Source organism: Sporothrix schenckii, assembly GCF_000961545.1.
Source record: "Sporothrix schenckii 1099-18 chromosome Unknown Cont47, whole genome shotgun sequence".
Classification (NCBI taxonomy): Eukaryota; Fungi; Ascomycota; class Sordariomycetes; order Ophiostomatales; family Ophiostomataceae; genus Sporothrix; species Sporothrix schenckii.
The window spans coordinates 4,082,457-4,101,534 of record NW_015971148.1 but is presented as its reverse complement, the minus strand read 5'-3'; the positions used below and the strand labels follow the sequence as shown (position 1 = coordinate 4,101,534).

Below are 19,078 nucleotides of genomic sequence, written 5' to 3'. Positions count from 1 at the left end.
TTTGGAGAGCCAAACCGTTGAAGTAAACAACATGACGCTGCTGAAGAATCCAACGTATTCCAGCAGAATATCTCTCCTTTCAGGGAATACGTATCCTACTATGCTTTTCGAACCCCCCCCCTGGGAATGGATTGGTTTGTCTGTCCCCTCTTTCTTTGACGGCCGCTGTTTCTCTTTCGAAAAAGTGACTTGGAAACGGAAGACGAGAGCGCAATTTCGGGTACCCGAAATAGGTGTGTCGATGTTGCATGCAGATACGCCTTGATAGTTAAAAATGGAGAATGGCAAGGTGCTGGACGGGGAGAAGGGAAAGATCGACAGCAGGATTTAGCGTGTCCAGTGCTGCACACGCTGTTCTCAGCACAAAGGAGTGGGCCACATGCATGGTATCTGACCAGTATGAAGTCGGGCTTGTGATTGTGGCCTTTCGAGGCACTTCGACAACTTACTCGGTCGAAGAGTGCCAAAAAGGCAAAATGTAATAGGCAGGGATCCTGGGAGAAGTTCTTGACTGGCCATGCCCAGAAAGATAGGGGGATGGCCGTTTTGAAACAGCGACCTCGCTACAAGGGTCCAGGTCCCGAGCCATATTTTGCAGGGGTTGGGCGGATTCGACGGATGGCCACAGCAGGCTCTGTCCACTGACGATCATCCACCCCAGATGCTCGGGAATAAAAATGCAAGGAAAGGCCTGAGTGCGAAATACCTGGGCGAGAACGTGGTTGGGTTGATGAGACTGTACATGTACTTTCACAGACGCGGAACCCAAGACGCGGGATTCCACAATAAGTACGAAATAATTCGTACGTCTGACGACGGACATGCGTCGTACTCATGTGAGAAAGAGAGGAAGGAGTCTTGAACGCAAGAGGCGTGGTCGCTGCCAGTGGTATCAGTAAATGGGACGAGCCACAATGGTAGGGTAGTATTTTCTCCAGGTTGACCGACGCTTTTCTCATCACACTCGTATTTCTTTTTTCTTGTGTCTCGTTTGACTCCAGATGCAGGGTTCCTGTTTACACAGCCAGTGTTACTTTTTTGCTTTCTTTTTCTTCATGTGGCTTTGCCCCACATTAGTCGACAAAGATGCTTTGCTGACATTTGAGATGGAATAAAGCGAGAGACGAGAGTAAAGAAACTTGCCTGCCTGCATGAGCACTGTGTCGATATCGTACGCTGTACGGAGGTACGGAGTATTAAGACCTGAAAGGAGAACACGCAGCGAACGCTCGGCCCCCTCGCCTAGACAACTTTCGTAATTCTCCACAAAGAACGGCACTGTGCCACTCTGCTGGTTTTTATTTCGTTCATGTCTTGCTTGGACATGCGTTCCTGAACATGTGTAGGATAGTTTCGTGCAGTCACGGATAGTCGACTGACGGGAGGCCAAGAACCAAACGCACAGCCTGCCGTCAGAGCAGGCTCGCCTTGGTTGACTTCTGCTCGCCTCACTGCCCACCTGGCTCGAAGGCTCCTGGTCGCCCCGGCTTTTCGTGCGCAAAGCCACTACCTGGTCTGTGTCGCCGCGCCACGGATAGCGGCCAGGCCAGGTCAGGACTGGCAAGCCGCTCGGGCTGCGACCTTCGTAGTCTTGCCGTGCTCTAGTTTTTGGCAATTCCCACATGTCGGTGCTTGTGTCGTTGTCATTCGATGCAATCGAGGTCTTTTGACAGTTGATGTCAATAGATCTGCAGTCGGTCCGTGTACCGCGCGCAGAGTTGAGCGAGATAGAAAGACATACAAAAGTCCGTGAGACCGCACGGAAAGGAAGCGATAGCCACGCGATATTTCGGTCGGCAGCCGTTGCTTAGGATGCGTTGGGACTGGGCTCATTTGGCTGTCTGGCAGTTGTTTTTTCTTGTTTCCGCGTTTTGCTCCTTTTTTGACCCCATAAAAAACACCGGGAAATACAACTCTTTCCTGTTCGACGTTGCTTTCCCAGCTTGTCCGGCCGGGAGCTCCTTCCAAATGATCGACGGCAACGAAATTGCGCCTCTTGCACTTTCTGTCGTCTTCCTTGACCGTTCTCGCTCTTTCCTCTGCCATTCTCCATATTGTTGTCCACTTGGTCTTGGTCGGTCCTTCCCGATTCTCCCTTATCCTTACCTCCGTACACATTTTGTGGTTCTTGTTGGCCAGCTTTTTTGCCGCGTTTTTTGGTCGTTCCTGCCTTCCAATGTTTCAGCACGAATCACACTTCAACGCTTGGTCCCAATTCGGCTTAGCGGACACCATTTGCTCCCCTTTTATTTTATTGTCGTACTTTTTACGGAAAATGTTGAATTATTCCATCCCAATCACGATTAGTGCATAAATGCCTGTAACAAAGAAATAAAAGGACAAAAATTGAGGAAAAGGCACAACCCGCGCCAGAAAAAAAGAAAACCAGCCCTGAAGACACGCTATCAACCGCCGTCGAACAAGCCACGGCGGGTTGGCCCTGCCCGAGGCCGCCCCTTTGCGGGCGACCTAAATGCACTAAACGATGAGCCGGCCACACTAGCGAGCCTTCTCTGCTGGAAACAGTGACGACTGATCTAATTTGGAGCCCGGGATGATGTGAGTTGGGTGGTGCAAGACCCAACGCAGTGGCTGCTTGGAGCAGCTTCCCCCATTTTGAATCCTTCCACTAAAGAAAAACAAATTTCAAAAAAAAAAAAATAGGAAAGAACGCCAAACGCAAGCTTACCAGGCTCTGCTGCTCGTGGGGTGACTTTGACTTGCCAAACAACCCCCCTGATTGCCATATACGGCAGGGCAAGAGGACGCTTGCGCAGGCATCGACTGCACCTGCCGGCATGGGATAGTGACTCCGCACTCATATGGAGTATTACACCGGGGAAGTTGCATTGCAAAGCAAGGGAGCGCAGTTTTGTGTCATTGGACTTAATACAAATGTAACAAACATACATATTAGTGCAAAAGGCAAGAGCGACGCAACGGATCAAAGGCAAAAGGAAGTCAAAGATCGAACAGCGCGACTAAAAAGGAAACGCAAATGGCTCACAGTGGCAGGGATGGAACGAACGACCTCGCTTGGGAGGAAACTGTGCCAATCACTAACTCGATATGGCCATTTCAGCGGTGCCGTGGCTCTCCACTGTGATCAGCACTGCGCCAGTCCAGTCCTTTCTGCCAGAGATTCCGAGTCACAGTGACAGTCTGGCTCTCGCATCACAGCTCTCACAGCAAATGTATCCAAGCTGTCGGTCGTCACTAACGGAGCGGGTCAGCTGCTGCGAAGCAGCATCTTAGCATTGCAGTGTGCATGGCGCTTTGTGTGCGTCTTTTGTGGGCGTATGGACAAGTGCCCGCCGACCCAAGAGCTGCAAGACCGTGGTAGGCGCAAGGGCCTGGCTTTTGCCCTCTTTCTCTTGCACAAGCGTCGCGGCTTCCTGGGATAGGAACAAGCCGCCGGTAACATGGTACAGTACAATGTAGCTGGTCGTACTTGCCCTGGACAAGAAAACATCGATTGCCTGCTCTGAATAAATCCAGGTTAGAACCCGACAAGCTAATCGTACGCACAGAGTGGAAAAACAATGGACAACTATGATGCAAAAAGAAAGCACAAAATCAACGGCCGTGGTTCTGCACAGACCGTGGCTCGTCGCTCCTTCCGCTGTCCTTTTTACTGTGGTGTATGGTCCGTCACTACTGTGATATGTCCTAATGCGTTTTTGTCAGACTGCACCTTCCTGATCGCGACTTCTCTGCTGCCAGTGTCTTTTGTGGCTTGCTCCTTCCCTTGCAATTGTGACATCTCCTTCCATCTCGACCTTTTGTGGTTGGCCAAACCTTGGCCGGCCTCGCCTCTTTCATCCTCTTCTCACCACTTCTCGTCACTCCTTTTTGTTTACTGTCTTCTGTGTCGCGTCCAACAACCCCCGACAGCCAGTCGATATCGTCTTGCAGCGCACCCCTGGCCGCCTCCTCCCCCTTCCATTTCCTCTTTCTGGCCTGCATGCGCCCCCCCCGTCAATCTTCTCGGCGACAGCTACCACTTCCGCGTCCACACACGCCCCCACACCCCCTTTCTGAGACCCCCCCGGAAAGCCGTTTTGCTCACCCATTCCCTCCAACGGCCTGCACGATACGACGACCTCATCCAGACCAGATGCTGTACCAAATTTGTCTGACAAAAAAGCGACAGGGAAGAGGCACGAACCCACACGCCGACGCCACTACATCACATCGTTCCCCGAAGGTCAAGTCCCTCCCAGCTGGTTCGTGATGGTTTGGTGGAGCATATCAAAGCCAGTCAGGGGCCGCCTTTTCTCAATTGCCATTTTGCATATTTTCTTGGGTCACTTGTTTTCTCTCCTCTCTCTCCTCGCTCTCCTCTCTTACCTCTCTTTCCTTAGGCCCAGCTCGCTTTTCCCCCAATCGCACCCCTGCCTAAAAAAGCCTGGGCCACTTCACAAGAGACATACTCTTCGGGTTAGTGTTGTGTTCCGGGAGGAGCTTAATCTTGAACGACAAGAGGTCGCAGAGCGAGGAGCCGATAGATTGCGGTTTTCTCTCGCTTCCTCGAGTTTCTTAGTCCACATGTCTGTTCACGTTCCTACCTGACCCATTTTGTTTTGAACGCATTTTCTTGTCTTCTCCCCTTTTCTTCTCTTTTCACGCATCGTCGTTTTGCTTCCCCTTCGACTTTGTCTCCCACGGCGTTGCCTGTCTCTTCCGTCGCCTCCATTCTTTGGATCGAACAACCGAGCGAGCACTCGCCCTGTCGTTTTTGCTTTGTCGTCACTTCGTCTTCCTCTCAGCATTGCGCTTTTGTTTTCCGATACTCCAGAGCAAGAGTCGGCGAACGTCTTCTAGTCCCGAACACAACAACAAAAGCCTTCTACTAAACGAAAGTGGCCGCCGCTAACGACCTCACGCCGTCAAACGGACGCCTTCTGCTACACTCGACGAACCGACACGACGACTTGTAGCTCCTGCTCCACGACAAAGGTACGTAATATAATTATACTCGCCAGACGACTCTTTATCCCAAGCAATACATCTCCGAACGAACCATACCAGCCGCGTGCGCCGTTTCATACAACATTCTAGAGAACTCTTGGCGGCTAACTCTGACCCCGTCTTAGAGCAAACCGACGGAAGAAACCATTCATTTGTCTTTCTTCTTAAATCTCTTTTTATACATCCTGCGAGCTATTTGAACGGTCTCGCAATTGTCAATTTCATCCCATCGCGACATCTCGACAATTCGCCTTGTTCAATGTTGACCTGACCAACGTGCCTAGTGCAGTTGTGTCTTTTTTGTTTGTTTCTTTTTTCCCACAAGAAACTGCTTGCGAAAGGTGAGTTGGTGTTTAATTGGAGCGGCTCGGATTATCGATTACAAGCCACCTCCCCTATTTCACACTTGCATGTATTATGATTCCCCTTGCTATATTACACCCGAATGCAGCATCACTACGCTAAGCAAGTAGGGGGACCCTTGCTAACAGGGCCATCTTTGAATTGGGTCGCTGAAGTTTACGATTCCCCCTCGATCTGTGCAGGCTTTCGTTTCTTTTTTTTTTGTCTTCGTTTTTGTCCCTACTGCCAATTCAGTTTCAATTGTGCGTGCACAATCAACGCGTCTTTTCGAGCACGATCTCTTACTTGAAGTGGCTCGTGGTGTCACTAACATGATCCGCTTCAACCTACAGGCGACTGTGACTCTTTGTGGCATAATTATTGCAAATTCGGATCCCAAGAATCAACTGTACGAGGCAAGGTTCGTCTCGTCGGAGCTCAAAGATCATACCGAAAACTTGCCACATTATTTTTCTTTGGGAAAGCTTCTTTTGCCTCTTCCGCAACTCGGCTCGATTTCCGGTTCTCTCGATATGAACAGGCCCGTGTTTGCCTCATAGGGGACTATCGGACATCATTGCCTGTCGACGGCACATTCACAATTTCAATAAGAGATGCCTAGCATGGGTGTGTGGGAGACCGAGGACGAGATGGACGGGCCGTACGTCGCCGCGGCCGCGGCCCTGCCGACACCGACAGATACGCCATACCGGACACCATCACGAACCTCGAGACGGTCACGACGCTCGGTAACGCCGCCACGAAAGGGCATCTCGCCGCCCCCGATACCGAACACAGACAAAACGGATAAAACCGACCGAAGCTCAAAAAGGTCATCCAAAGATCTAGCTACGGATGAGTCCATCAGCATTTTCGATCCTCGCCGTTTCACGCCGACCCTCCACGCCAACTTGGTGTCTGAAATTCTCAACCTCCGCCGTGACCAAGAAGAGAAAATGAAGATCATTGAGAGCCTTGAGACTACACTGCACGCAACGAAGCAGGAACACGAGTCTCTAGAAGCGACGGCTCTAGGGACGGCAAAGGAAAACCGCTCGCTGAAGCGCCAGCTGGCTCTTCTGGAAGGCGGTACTTCGTCTGCCCTCGGCGAACTGGCCCGGGAACGGGAAGAGGCTGTTGAGACCGCTGGCGAGACCAAGAAGCGACTTGACCAGACCCAAAAGCGGCTTCGCCACCACGAGGAGGATTTACAACGAACCCATGATCAATGGGCGAAGGACAAAGAGGCGTGGGAGGAAGAGAAGCGCAAATATGAACGCAAGCTTCATGTTGCCGATACTCGCCTGAAGACGGTCCTCGAAGAAGTGGCTGCGTACCATGCCGCCCAGGTCAATGGAATGAATGGCCACGCTGTGGACGGCGAAGAACTGGAGGATGCTACCACTGCTGGGAAGGACAACGATGCCGCCAGTGTTCGGACGATGAGCATGACAAATAGCATCCGCTTTTCCGTGGTGCCCAGTAAGCCCAATGGCAACTCCCTTGCCGACGAGCTCAACTTTGACGGCGATGAGACCGACGAGACCGACCACGGCGGCCGCGAAAGCGCCTTGTCCTACCGTCTGCATGGCCGCAGCCACAGTCGCGATAGCACTGTTTCTCGGTCGCACAGACGCCAGCAAAGCAATGAGAGTCTTCGCCGCCCAGGCAGTGTAGCCCGGGGCCGCTTCCTCAACCAATCGGTCCTGGAGCGCCTGGAGGGTGTCACAATCGAAGAGGGCGATGAGGAGCAATCTCCATCACCGCCTGCGCCAGTGGCTCCAAAGGTGGAATACACAGACTCGTCCTGCCAGTACTCGCCACCACCGTCGCCCAAGACGGCGCCGCAGGCTGCTCAGCCAGAGCCCGTTCCGGTTGTAGAGCTGCACCAGCCGCAGACAGCTCCGCCGCCCATTCCCGCACGTGCCGATCGTTCTTCGCATCAAGAGTCGATTGACAGCACCGGTGAAATTGAGGCAAACCAGCGACGCAAGCGGGTGCATATTGCTCGCCCACTGACGATCGACCCTGTCGTGATGGGAAGCAACCTCATGGTGTCTGTGGGCTCACAGACAATGGCGGATGAGCCCCTGAGTCCCCCGAAGACGCCCAAATCGCCTCCATTTGAGAAGGAGATCAAGCGTGCATCTCTCGCTGCTCCGAAGCCAGCTGCACCTCCTATGGTGTCGAGTGAGACCCAGACGGATCCTCTTACGCCTCCTGCTTCGCCCGTGGCCGAGTCACAAGGTGGCCTTGTTCCCCTTTCGCAGATGCTGATTCCAAGCATTAGCATCCACCCGCCAACAAGCCGGCCCACGACTCCCCGTGAGCCGCGTCTACCTCCCCTCGTCAAGGACTTCGGCTGCCAGGTTGAAATCATTTCACGCCCTGTGCCGTCGAAGTCTATCTCTGTACAGACTGATGAGATTCGTGTTGACAAGCGCCTTGATCGCTTGCCGGCTCACCTTCACCCATCTGCCATCACATCTCGACCGTCGTCTCCTGCGGCCATTATTTCAGACCCTGTTGCCGCTGCTGTTGATGACCTCAGCAAGCAGCACTTTGTGCCCGCTCCAAACGCGTTGCCACCCCGCAACCCTCGTAGACTCGTCTCGAGGTCAGGCACCCCGAGTGAGCCACCATCCTCGCCTCCGGCTCCTGCTCCCACTGCTTTTGGCTCCGAGGAAACGCACGATGCCTACCCTGGCAACAATGACGACGGCCCGCTGTCAAACCAGAAAGCGCCAATGCGTCGTCCTCATCGCATTAGCAGTCTGTTTGCTGGATTTGACGGTGGCAGCTCGGATGAGGTTGACGAGTTTGCTGATGCCGATATGAGTGATTCCGAGTATCGCACGGCGCTCTCTGCACCGAAGCCGAAGGCCGGCAGCTCGTCGCGTAGTACCAGCAAACGCAACTCGGGTGCACTTAGTGAAGCGGCTTCTCCCGAGTACCTCTCACGCCGGAGCTCTGTGCGCAACTCTGTGCGCATGCTTGGCAACCTAGCCGGCATTGAGACGTACAGCAAGTATACCATGGCCGACGTCACCAAGGACAGCCGCGAGATCACCACTGGACGGAGGACATCCGCGCGGTCGTTGCAGCTGTCCTTTGAAAAGGGCAATGGCTCTGTTCTCGGCCCATCTGGCAACAGACCGGGCGTAATGCGCAAGGCGGCCATGATCCAGAATGGCATCGCCACGCACCAAGGCCGGTCACGCAGCCCCAGCCTCCCGGAGCCTCGCGATCCGCCGTTCCCGATTCCTACTCGTGCAAGCTCCCGCAAGCCCCCCACCAGTGTCAGTGCACCTAGTGATGGCCAGAGAAGCCCGACGCGGGGCGATGCTTGGCACCGTCGCGGCGGTAGCCGGACTCACTACCGGGCCAACAGCATCCGCAAGGTGCGGTCCGCGGCCGCCATTCCTGTCAAGCCACGGAACAGACGTGGTGGTAGCCGGTCGCCGCCGTTGCAGCAAGGACCCTTCTCGGCGGACGATGAACCCGAGAGCCCTGGACTGCCCCCGCTGCCGACCAACGATATCACGGCGCCGAGATTCGGATCCTCGACGGGCTCGCGCTACAAGCCGCAACACCAGCACCAGGCTTCCATTAACACAGCTATTACGGACCAGACCAACGGTGGCTCCGTCAACAGCTCGAACCAGGCGACTGGCGTTGTGGATGCCATTGCGCAGACCATGGTGGGCGAGTGGATGTACAAGTATGTCCGTCGGCGTAAGTCATTCGGTGCCGCCGAGACTGCTGGCCGTGACGACAGCAGCAACGACCGCCACAAGCGCTGGGTTTGGCTGGCGCCATACGAGCGTGCCATCCTGTGGAGCAGCAAACAGCCGTCCAGCAATAGTACGCTGATGGGCAAGTCGGGCCGCAAGCTGACCATCCAGTCCGTGTTGGATGTCAAGGACGACAACCTGCCTCCCAAGGGCTGCAACCAGCTCTTCAACCGCTCGATTCTCATTCTCACGCCGCAGAGAGCGCTCAAATTCACGGCAACAACCCCCGAACGCCACTACCTATGGCTCACATCGCTCTCTTTCCTTGCTCACTCACAACAGGCTATTCCCGAAAACATTACAGCGCCGCCTCCCCTACCCAAGGCGTTGCCAGACTTTGAGCTTTCGTCGCGAACCAGCAAGCTCCGCAAAGGCGGAATTCGCGACTCCATCCGACTCACCAAGAACAAAACAGCCGTCTTGAGCACGGCGTCTGGATCCTCCGTGACTGTGCCGCCTCCACTGCCGCCGATGAGCATGGCTTCCTCGCACACAGACTCCGCGCCGCCGAGCATTCCGAGCTACCGGCCAGCCGAGTCGTATACGTCGGCGCCGTCTGTGACATATACATCGGCGCCGTCTGTGGCAGCCACGTCTTCCATCCACCAGCGGGATACCTCGCGCGATACGGCCGAGCCACCAGTGATTGCGCGGTTCCACGACCGGTCGAGCCAGGTGATGGTGCACGGCCGCAAGCGCAGCAACACGGGCGGACACGTGCCGCCTCCTTTGTCGTTCCGCGGCTTCTCTGGGCCGGCGGGTAGCAGCAGCAGCTACTACCATGCGTTGAGCAACAGCACGGCGGCAAACTCGGACATCTCGCAGTCGCAAGCGTCGTCGTGGGGCATTTCGGGCGGCGCTGGCTCGCAGCGCACGTCTGAAGCGTCGTCGCGGCCCAGCGGCGCGGTCATGAACAACTTCTTTGACGCGATTGGCACCGTCCGGATGGAAGCGTTTATTAGCCCCCTCGCTCTGTCCCAGTTCGACGAATTCCCCGACGAGCAAGAGGAAATGCGCTACCGGGCGCGCCGTCGGAGCAAGGAGATGAGACGGCGCGCGAGCCGCAGCCGTCACCGTGAGCAGCGTGACAGCTACAACTCGCGGACAACGCGTGGCACGGACGACTTTTACGCGGCCAGCCGCGCCGGCACGGAGGAGGACTACTTCCGTGACGACCCATTCAAGGGATTCTAGACCGATCCTACTGCCGTCTTTTTTGCGATGCGTTTTACATGTTTCATATATTGTCTCTCATTATATCCTTTCCACTTTCCTCTGCTTCTTGTCTTGGTCTTTTCTGTTTCGTTTATTTTGTTTCCTTTCTGCGATTCTTCAAATCGGGGGGGTTTTGCAGGCAATTCAAAGTGCCGCTGGCGGGATATTATACGGTTCACAAAAGGGACTAGAAGCGTTCAAACGCTACAATTGACAGAGACTCCGTGTATTGTGCACGCGCAGCAATGCGGTGCGACGAGCCTACATTCCTTTTTAACATTCTGAATGGTTTCTTACGCATCAGATTCAGATTTCTTTTAGTTCGTTTTATTCTCTGGGCTTCTCAAGGCAACAGGACCTTTATTAGTTAGGGCTTACAGATTATTCTCCCAATTTGGTACTCCGTACATAGGTGTCGTTTGACAGGAAAAAATCACATTGGTGGTTCTTAACCATGACTGGCGCGATGATGCAATGTGCGATGTGGACATGCTTTGATTTCCTAGATCTGATGTCGAACGTTTGGGGGACAGCAAGCCCCACCACGGCTCTGCGCCCAACTTCCTTTTTCGGGCGGCTTTACCGTTAAGCTGCCCCACGAAAAGCCTGTAAGCCACTATTTAGACTTTTTCAGTCACCTCACAGCTTCTTGCGACATCTCATATACCTACTTCTCTCGCAACCGCACACACACGCGCTCCATGGAGTCGATCGATGAGATCCAGGCACGCCACCGGCGTGAGCTGCGCGACCTGCAGGGCCGCATCACCAACAAGAAGAAGAACGCCACCAAGAAGACCCGCAAGGGCGTCAACGACGAGTGCGTGGCGCTCGAGCACGCGATGCGCGAGAGGCACCAGGCCGAGCTGCAGGCGGCAGCGGGCGGCGGCGACAAGGGGCCGGCGGATGGGGAGGACGATGCAGGCGAGGACGACACGACACAAAGCGGCGAGGCCCTTGCCGACTCTGTCACGACACAGCTTGCCGACACGACGATAGGGGACGGCGCAACACCACCACAGCAACCACAACCAGCACAACAGCAACAAGAACAACAACAGCAGCAGCAGCAGCAACCCAAACGACGCAACCGCCAAAAGGAGCGGCTGGCGCGCCGCGCCGCTGAACAGGACGAGGCGGCAGCCCAGGCGGCCGACGAGGCCAGCCATATGGTCGACCACGCCGCGGTCGAGCGCGCGACCATGGCGCCCGTCATTGCCAAAACGGGCCGTGTCGAGCACCCGATCCGCCCGGACGGACACTGCCTGTTCTCGGCCGTTGCCGACCAGATGGAGGGCGTCGGCAGGCCCGTGCGGCAGACGGCGCAGGATGAGGCGCTGGACGCCTTCCGGGCGGTGCGACACGCGGCAGCACGGTACATGGAGGCGCACCCGGACGACTTTGCGCCGTTCTTGCTGGCGGCCGAGGACGGGCCCGACCTGGACACGCACATTGCGCAGATCCGTGACACGGCCGAGTGGGGCGGACAGCTGGAGCTGTCGGCGCTGGCGAGCGCGTACGACGTCAACATCCAGGTGCTGCACGACGGGCGCAGCGAGCTGATCACGCCGGCTGGTGCTGGAGGCGGAGGCCACGACGAGCGGCCGACACTGTGGCTGGTGTACTACCGCCACGGCTTCGGCCTGGGCGAGCACTACAACTCGTTGCGGGCCAAAGCGGCGGCATAGGTGGACAGCACCTTGCTTCCGTTTCTCACCCATTTTCTCCTTCACATACACCGGGCCACCATGTGGCTCATCCATACAGAGATGGCTGGCGTTGCGGCACCACTTTTGAATTCGATACAAATGACATACATGACAAAGACAAAACAGTGCATAAAGTAAGCAAGAACATCCGTGACTATGCCGTCCCGTCTAAAGCATGCTTCATCACACCATGCCACTATGTCAGCTCTTCCGTTCTCTCTGAATCGCGCACCCTCGGTCCTGTCCTCAGTATGGCAACCTCGACTCGCTGCCGTAGCCCGGACTTGTTGGCACCACATCCTTGACCGGGTGCAAAAACATGGCCGGCAGACACGGCCGCCCGTGCGCCATCTCCCACTCCAGGCCTCCAACTCCGTTGTCCTCGTAACCCACCCAGTTGCTGTACAGTCGCTGCGGTGGGTCGGCGCGGTAGTACCAAGTGCTGCCGCGGAACCGCCCTTCCCGTCCCCAGCCCATGGCACTGTCGGGCCCACCGGAAGAACCGCCGCGCGGGCCGTTGTTGAACCAGCGCGCGAGCCGCTCGGGCGCCCATGGCCGGTCCATGAAGATGGGCATGGGTGCATAGACCGCCTTGAGGCCATGTAGCAGAGCCACCGTGCCGGGCGCCATCTCGGACCCGACGTGGTTCCCACGCAGGTTTTCCACATGCATGATATCGAGTAGTCGGCGCGACAGACGGCACTGTGTCACGATGGCACCGCGTCGCGGCAGAGACTCGGAGGTGTGGTTTACGTCGTCGTACGACCATACTTGGTCGCCGAGCACCCAGCCACTGCCCTTGGGGTCGAACAAAGGCGACAGTGTGATGAGGTCGGCATCTTCTCCGACACCCCATTTAAACTTGTCATCGTGAAGCGCGGTGGTGGGTGGCCGTGGGCCGATAGGGTTGATGAACGGTGTGTCCGAGGGAGGGCCCCATACGGCACTCTTCTTCGACATGGCCTCGACGGATAGCCGGAAGTCTGTGTCGTAGTCGCCGTGGTAGCCCGGAATGTAGTACCGCTCGTTGCGCTCCCACAGGCCCCGACGAGGCTGGCGCTTGGCAAACTGCCCGAGTTTCTCAAGCATGTCGTAGGCGTGACCCGTGATGCGCGCGTCCATCTCCCAGTTCCAGACGAACGCAAATTCGCGGAACTCCTGCATGAATTTTTGCACCGAGAGCCACTGCGCATTGTGCACGCTTGCCTCGTAACCCTTTTCGAGTTTGGGGTACGTTTCCTGCACAAAATCGTCGTTCCACAGCAGCGTCATACCCAGGAACTCCTTGGGCACTGACTCATGTAGATACGTTTCGTACGTCTGGTTGTCCCACAGGTTGACACCCTCGTCCTTGACATGCACAAGGAGAAATACCTGGTACTCACCACCCGATCGCAGGCTCAGCTCCGAGACGAGCGCACGGATGATATACCGGTCGTTTTCCGTGTATTTCTTGCCCGTATACGACCGCAGTAGGATGGCCGTCCGCTGTTCGTGTACAGCCTCGGCCAGCGACCTCCGTTGGCCATTTTCGTTGTTGGTTTCTTGATCCAGTGCATCGACAGTTGGTGTCCGTCGGCGAAGCTTGTGACTCTCCGTCGAGACGCCGGTGTCCACAGCAGGAATCTCGCCGTACACCGTCGTCACCAGGTCGTTGGGCGGGCCCACGAGGTCGAAGCGTGCCTGGTTTCGGTCGACGCAGTCCATTTGCACGTCTCCCCAGTCGATCTCGTCGCGCGTACCATCGGCCAGAGCGTAGATACCCAGGCGGGTGTCTCGTTCGTAGCACAGATGCTGGTCAATGGCGAACACGTCGTAGCTTCCGATACTGGGCAAAGGAAACCCGTTAGGAAGTCCTACAAAAGCAGACACGTCCGCGACAGACCAGCCTAGTGGACCTTTGCAAGGCACATAACGCGCCTTGCCCGACCGCCGCCATGACCACGAGTTGTAGTTTGGGTAGGGGTCCATCTTGAACGGGCGCTCGGTACTGAAACTCGGTGCCGTCTTCCACTTTGTGAGCTTAACGGCGATTTTATTCTTCTTGGCATTTGCTGGGACTGCGAGATGCGACAGCGTGCCGGCGTAGAGCTTTCCTGCACCGGGTTGTCTGTCTCGTCAGTCGCCTGCTCACACCAACGACCACCTCTCCGCGTCCCCGTTCACTTACTTTCCCGTCTCTTCGTACTCCGTGTCAAACTCTCTCCGGATCTCGTCATCGCCCTTTCGTTGCGTAATATTCACATCGTCAAAGGGCAGCTGGTTTTCGTCAAACCCTTCCTCGCCCAACTGTTTGATCTCGACGCCGCTCAGTCGCAGCACCACACCAATTACCCGGCCGTCCGTGACGCTGTCGGTCTTTCGCAGCACCAACGCGAGGCTCCAAGCGTTTCTCCATGAGACCACCAATCCGTAGACCAGAATCAGGGAGAGAACGAGATATAGGGTCTTGCGGGGCCGCGAGAAGACGGTCCACGACCGGGCCATACCCATCTTGCCCATCTTGCCCATTGGTGGCCCTAGTCTCGACTTGAAAGCGACCAGTCACAAATCGTGGGACAAGTTGATGCCTCGACTTCGCGGCAAAGTATTTTGTGATAATGAGAGGGCAAGGAGAGACAAGAAGAAAGAAATGAATCACAACGCAAGGCTGAATCTGAAAGCAAGGCAATCCAACGACAAGGACATGTACGTCACAGATGGCGAGGCGATGGAAAGGCGAAACGGGGAGCTGTTTGACGTAGAAATAGAACAGCAGAGTTGAAAACAGAGAGAAAACAAGAGGCGAGAGAAAAGAGAAAAGAGGAAAGAAGCGACGAGATAGAAAACAAAACAATACTGCAGAGCACAAGATGGAAGGTGCACCGTGCAATGCGCGAAGATATAGATACGGTTCCTGCCCCGGCGGGAACAAAAAAAGCAGCGAGGGCAGTCGCACAACGCGACTCGTCGTGTTGATGGGATGGAAGCACCGGACAGACATATGCCAGATCTGGAAGGCACGATCCATCACTCTTCGGTCCTGTGCTTCTTCATCTGAGCCGACATCGGACAGCTACTGCCTTTCCTCCTAAGACAGCTCTTTTATATGAGATATAAAAAACTGTACCTTCGACAACATGGACTCGCTTCGTTCTCCGTCGTCATGCCAAACTCGGCGGTGTTACCGTCCCGTCGGGAACCAGCAGCTATCCGATAAGCTGTACGAGCGTCTGCAAGCGAGCTACACTGGGACGGGGTCTCTTCATCTCGGCGCCCGAGACACAATATCTTACCAAATCAGCTCGCGAAGGCCCGGAAAGATCACTAGTATCAGACAACAACAAAGCTTCGTAGCCGTGGCATGAGCAGGAATCTCACAAATCCAATCATACGCGGGAACAGGTTGAGCATGTCGGACGTTTTCTAGAGATCGCCTCAGTGTACTGCTATTGGACGCGCTCGATTTTGCTTGAGATTGGGTCAGAACAAACGGATCCACATATGAGAGAAGACCCGTTGAAGAATATGAGATCTTTCTACCGCGACGTGTTGATGTGCTCTCGAACTGTCTTGTTCTTTGTTCCTCGTCTAAGTAGTACTCACTGTTCCACATACAAAAGCGGCCGAAATGGTTCCAGAGCCTGGCCCTATTAGGCCTGGCCTAGACGCCGGCTGCACCTTCCCTCGCACCTGCAGGCAACAGAGCTCTGGGACGATACCCCGCGCCTCCCGCATTTGTCCTGCCTGCGCCTGCCAGCTGTGGGGACACAGCGTCATATTTGCGGCATGGCCAGCACTAAATACGCTGTGTTATCGCCCCGCAGCCCATATTCGCAACTATCTACGGACTAATTAATTACTACGACGTAGTCTCCAGCCTTCTCTTGACCTCTGTCACGACACATCTACACGCTTTCATCGACGACGATCAGCTTGACTTCCGTGTCTCCCGCGACACGCCCTTTCCTGTCAACACCCTTTCTACCCCTCTCTGACTCTCTCTCACACTCTTGTGGCCTCCAAACCGCCACCATGCCGCCAGCAAATCTTGTTGTAAGCTCAAGCCGCTCGATTTCTTTACCCTACTCCCCCTCCCTGCCCCTACTCCTGATTGCTCTCTAACAAGTCCAGACCAAGATCAAGGTCCAGCTCAAGCTCTCCATTGCGCGCTTGCGCATGGTGCAGCAGCGCGACGAGGCCCTCGCCAAGGTGGCCCGTCGCAACATGGCCCAGCTGCTCGACGCGGGCAAGGAAGACTCCGCTCGCATCCGCGTCGAGAACATTATCCGCTCCGACATCACCTCCGAGCTGCACGAGATCCTCGAGCTGTACTGCGAGCTGCTCATCGCCCGCGCCGGCCTGCTCGACAGCCACACCTGCGACCCGGGCCTCGAGGAGGCCGTCAAGAGTATCATTTACGCGGCGCCCAAGACCGAGATTAAGGAGCTGCAGGTCGTGCGCCAGCTGCTGGGCGAGCGCTACGGCAAGGAGTTTGTCCTGGCCGCCATGGAGAACACGGACAACAAGGTGTCGCCCAAGGTCGTGCGCAAGCTGAGCGTGGTGCCACCGCCGGAGGAGCTCGTCAATGGCTACCTGGAAGAAATTGCCCGCGCGTATGGTGTGCAGTGGCCTCGGCGGGCGGGCGGCGACGTGGATCTGGGCGAGCCGCCGAGCCTGCTCGACGACGGCGGCGATGACGACGCCGTCGTCCTTGGCACTGCAGCACAAGACGAGAAAGGAGACGACGACGAAGGCGGCAGTGGTGCTGGCGGGGGCGGTGGGGACCTCACACTTCCGTCGACGCCAGGCAAGCACCCCGGTACGACGGCGCCAACGTCGGCCAAGCAAGCCAAGACACAGGAGGAGCTGACACGGGCAACGCCGCCCACCAACGACGTCTCCGATTCGCCGCCGCTGCCGCTGCAGGTCAACCCGCCCACGCCCTCCACCGACAACATCCATCCCAAAGTTACGCTCGACTCGCAGGAGCTGAAGCCTCCCGTGTCGCCGACGGCCGCCAAGAGCAGCCCAGCACAAGCAGCCGCAAAACCAGCGCCAAGGCCGTCCTTTGCAGACCCGAGCGCCCGGAAATTCGTAGCCAAGAAAAAGGACACGGTGGACGACGACCTGGCGAGGCGGTTTGCCGAACTGAAGCGGTCATAGAAGGCGATGGTCGGAGCGCTGGAGTTCGTTTTTATGTACAGCGTTTTGTTTTCTTCTTTTCCATGTCCGTCCTTCCTTACGCGTCACATGCATCTGCCCTTCATAGCCAGTTACGAGTTGTCTTTCATGTCATTCCACTTAATACACAATGCTTCGGCCGCAATGTCTGTATTGATATGTCCGACAAAGGGAGGACTGGCCCTGTCCAAGAACGCCTGCCAAAAGAAGATCGAACAAGTGAACCCAAAAACGCCGTGTCGTATGCCCGTTATACCACTGCTCATGTCACCCACCTCCCCCCACCCCCCCGCGTATTCTCTGTTGCATGCCTCTCCCTTGCACCCGCGTCACTTGCGTCACTCCAGCTTGTCCAGGTGCTCCAACCGCGTGAGCACTACCTGCTTGCTCGTCTCCTCAATCTCGCCTGCCAGAAACACCTCGTCGAGGATCGCGTACACCTTGTAAAAGTTGAAGACCAGGTCGAGCTCGCACACGTTGCCGAAGAAGGCGTCGAGCACCTCGACAAAGAAGTGGATCGCCTCGAGATACGCCAGCTCGTTGTCGTTGGTGTCGACGCAGGCGCAAAAGAAGAGGCCCGCGTACCGCCGGTAGACAACCTTGTGGTTGCGGAACTCGACAAAGTTGCTCTGGTACTTTTGGTCGCGCGGCGCCACGAGACGGTGGACCTCGCCCTTAAGTTTGATCTTCTCGTCGTCGGTGTACGGCACGTACCATTTTGCCAGCCGTGTCTTGCCTCTGGGAACGTGAACGTGTGTGAGTGGTTAGTTCTTCCAAGTGATCCAGCGTCTCGACAAAGCTGCAACGTCCATCGTGGCCGAGACTCACTGCCGGTTCTGGATAAGGATAAAAGATAGCATGCCGGGCGACGGGCGGGGCGGCCGGCCACGTGAGGAGGGCGAGAAGGACGGGGAGGGGCGACGAGAAGGAGAATGCGGTCGGGGTGTGCCGTACTACAGACCCCTCGAGAGCAGAGACGAGACTGCGACTAATTGTGTGAGGCGTGGTATGTTTGAAAAGGGAGCGGCAGTCGGGCGTTTTGTCGCGTAGGTCGTCGGATGGGTCGTCGGTTTGGTCCGTGGAAAGGAGAATGCTCTACGATCGTCGCCGGGGTGTGCACGTTTGACGGGAGCTGTGCAAGATGGCGTTGGCCTGAACCGTTGGAAATTAAGCGGTGACGAAAGAAAGGGGGCCACGGAAGAAGTACACGGCGGAAGCCAGCGGCAGAAATAGCGGGTCAGCACTATCGCCGCGCGAGCGAAAGGTCCCCAAGAAATTATGTAACCGCAGCTGTGCCTCCCCTGAGAGAGACTGAAGGCCTATCCATTCGCGCCTTCCCGCCGAAACGACGCATAAAGTAGCATCCGAATGACTAAGGTTTCCAGTTCCCCTTTTTGGATGTTGTGTTCCCAGGGACCATCTTTTGTTGGCTTCATCTATTCTTCTCTCTCCCGACTCGTCGCATACTACGCTTCATTTATCTTCCGCTTCCCAGTATCCAGGGTGTGCCTTATACTACTATGTTATACTGCTATGTTAACACAGAATCCTGGTCCCATCGCCATCAACAGGATCAAAGCATCTGTGACGCCGGCGCTTCTACCAGAGAATCATCGCGCAGTCACGGCCCTACAGCATGTTATTGGGAGCTATGATTATACCTCCCCTTGCCAGTCCATTTGCTTGTTCTCCCCTTCATTCCGAAATTGTACAATGACATTTAAATTCAAACTGCCCCAGGGTGTGGGCTACCTGTCGTGAGGGGCCAAGAAGACAACCGCCTCGCATCGCGAATCCGCGATCCCACTCGGGCCGTATTAACTGGTTCTGACTATATGGGAGCGCTCTACAAACGGCATGACCGACCTCTCATTGAAGATGATC

General features: G+C 56.0%; 5 protein-coding genes across 5 annotated transcripts; 3 read left to right on the top strand and 2 right to left on the bottom strand.

Moving 5' to 3' along the window:
• Window positions 1-5,927: 5,927 nt before the first annotated feature.
• Window positions 5,928-10,301, top strand: SPSK_03873 (nuclear migration protein; the record flags this gene model as incomplete). The annotated part of the gene is made up of 1 exon (XM_016730688.1): window positions 5,928-10,301. One exon carries the CDS (start codon window positions 5,928-5,930, stop codon window positions 10,299-10,301), a length of 4,374 nt encoding a protein of 1,457 aa, XP_016585835.1.
• A 722-nt stretch (window positions 10,302-11,023) lies between these two features.
• Window positions 11,024-12,010, top strand: SPSK_04447 (OTU-like cysteine protease; the record flags this gene model as incomplete). The annotated part of the gene is made up of 1 exon (XM_016731254.1): window positions 11,024-12,010. One exon carries the CDS (start codon window positions 11,024-11,026, stop codon window positions 12,008-12,010), a length of 987 nt encoding a protein of 328 aa, XP_016585834.1.
• Window positions 12,011-12,277: 267 nt separating this feature from the next.
• Window positions 12,278-14,533, bottom strand: SPSK_04036 (uncharacterized protein; the record flags this gene model as incomplete). Its single annotated transcript, XM_016730849.1, has 2 exons — window positions 12,278-14,141; window positions 14,202-14,533. 2 exons carry the CDS (start codon window positions 14,531-14,533, stop codon window positions 12,278-12,280), a joined length of 2,196 nt encoding a protein of 731 aa, XP_016585833.1.
• Window positions 14,534-16,045: 1,512 nt separating this feature from the next.
• Window positions 16,046-17,176, top strand: SPSK_04391 (uncharacterized protein; the record flags this gene model as incomplete). Its single annotated transcript, XM_016731199.1, has 2 exons — window positions 16,046-16,066; window positions 16,145-17,176. The coding sequence occupies 2 exons, from the start codon at window positions 16,046-16,048 to the stop codon at window positions 17,174-17,176; spliced, it is 1,053 nt and encodes a 350-aa protein (XP_016585832.1).
• A 356-nt stretch (window positions 17,177-17,532) lies between these two features.
• On the bottom strand, window positions 17,533-18,054 carry SPSK_04605 (AP-2 complex subunit sigma-1; the record flags this gene model as incomplete). Its single annotated transcript, XM_016731406.1, has 2 exons — window positions 17,533-17,932; window positions 18,023-18,054. 2 exons carry the CDS (start codon window positions 18,052-18,054, stop codon window positions 17,533-17,535), a joined length of 432 nt encoding a protein of 143 aa, XP_016585831.1.
• Between the last annotated feature and the right edge of the window lie 1,024 nt (window positions 18,055-19,078).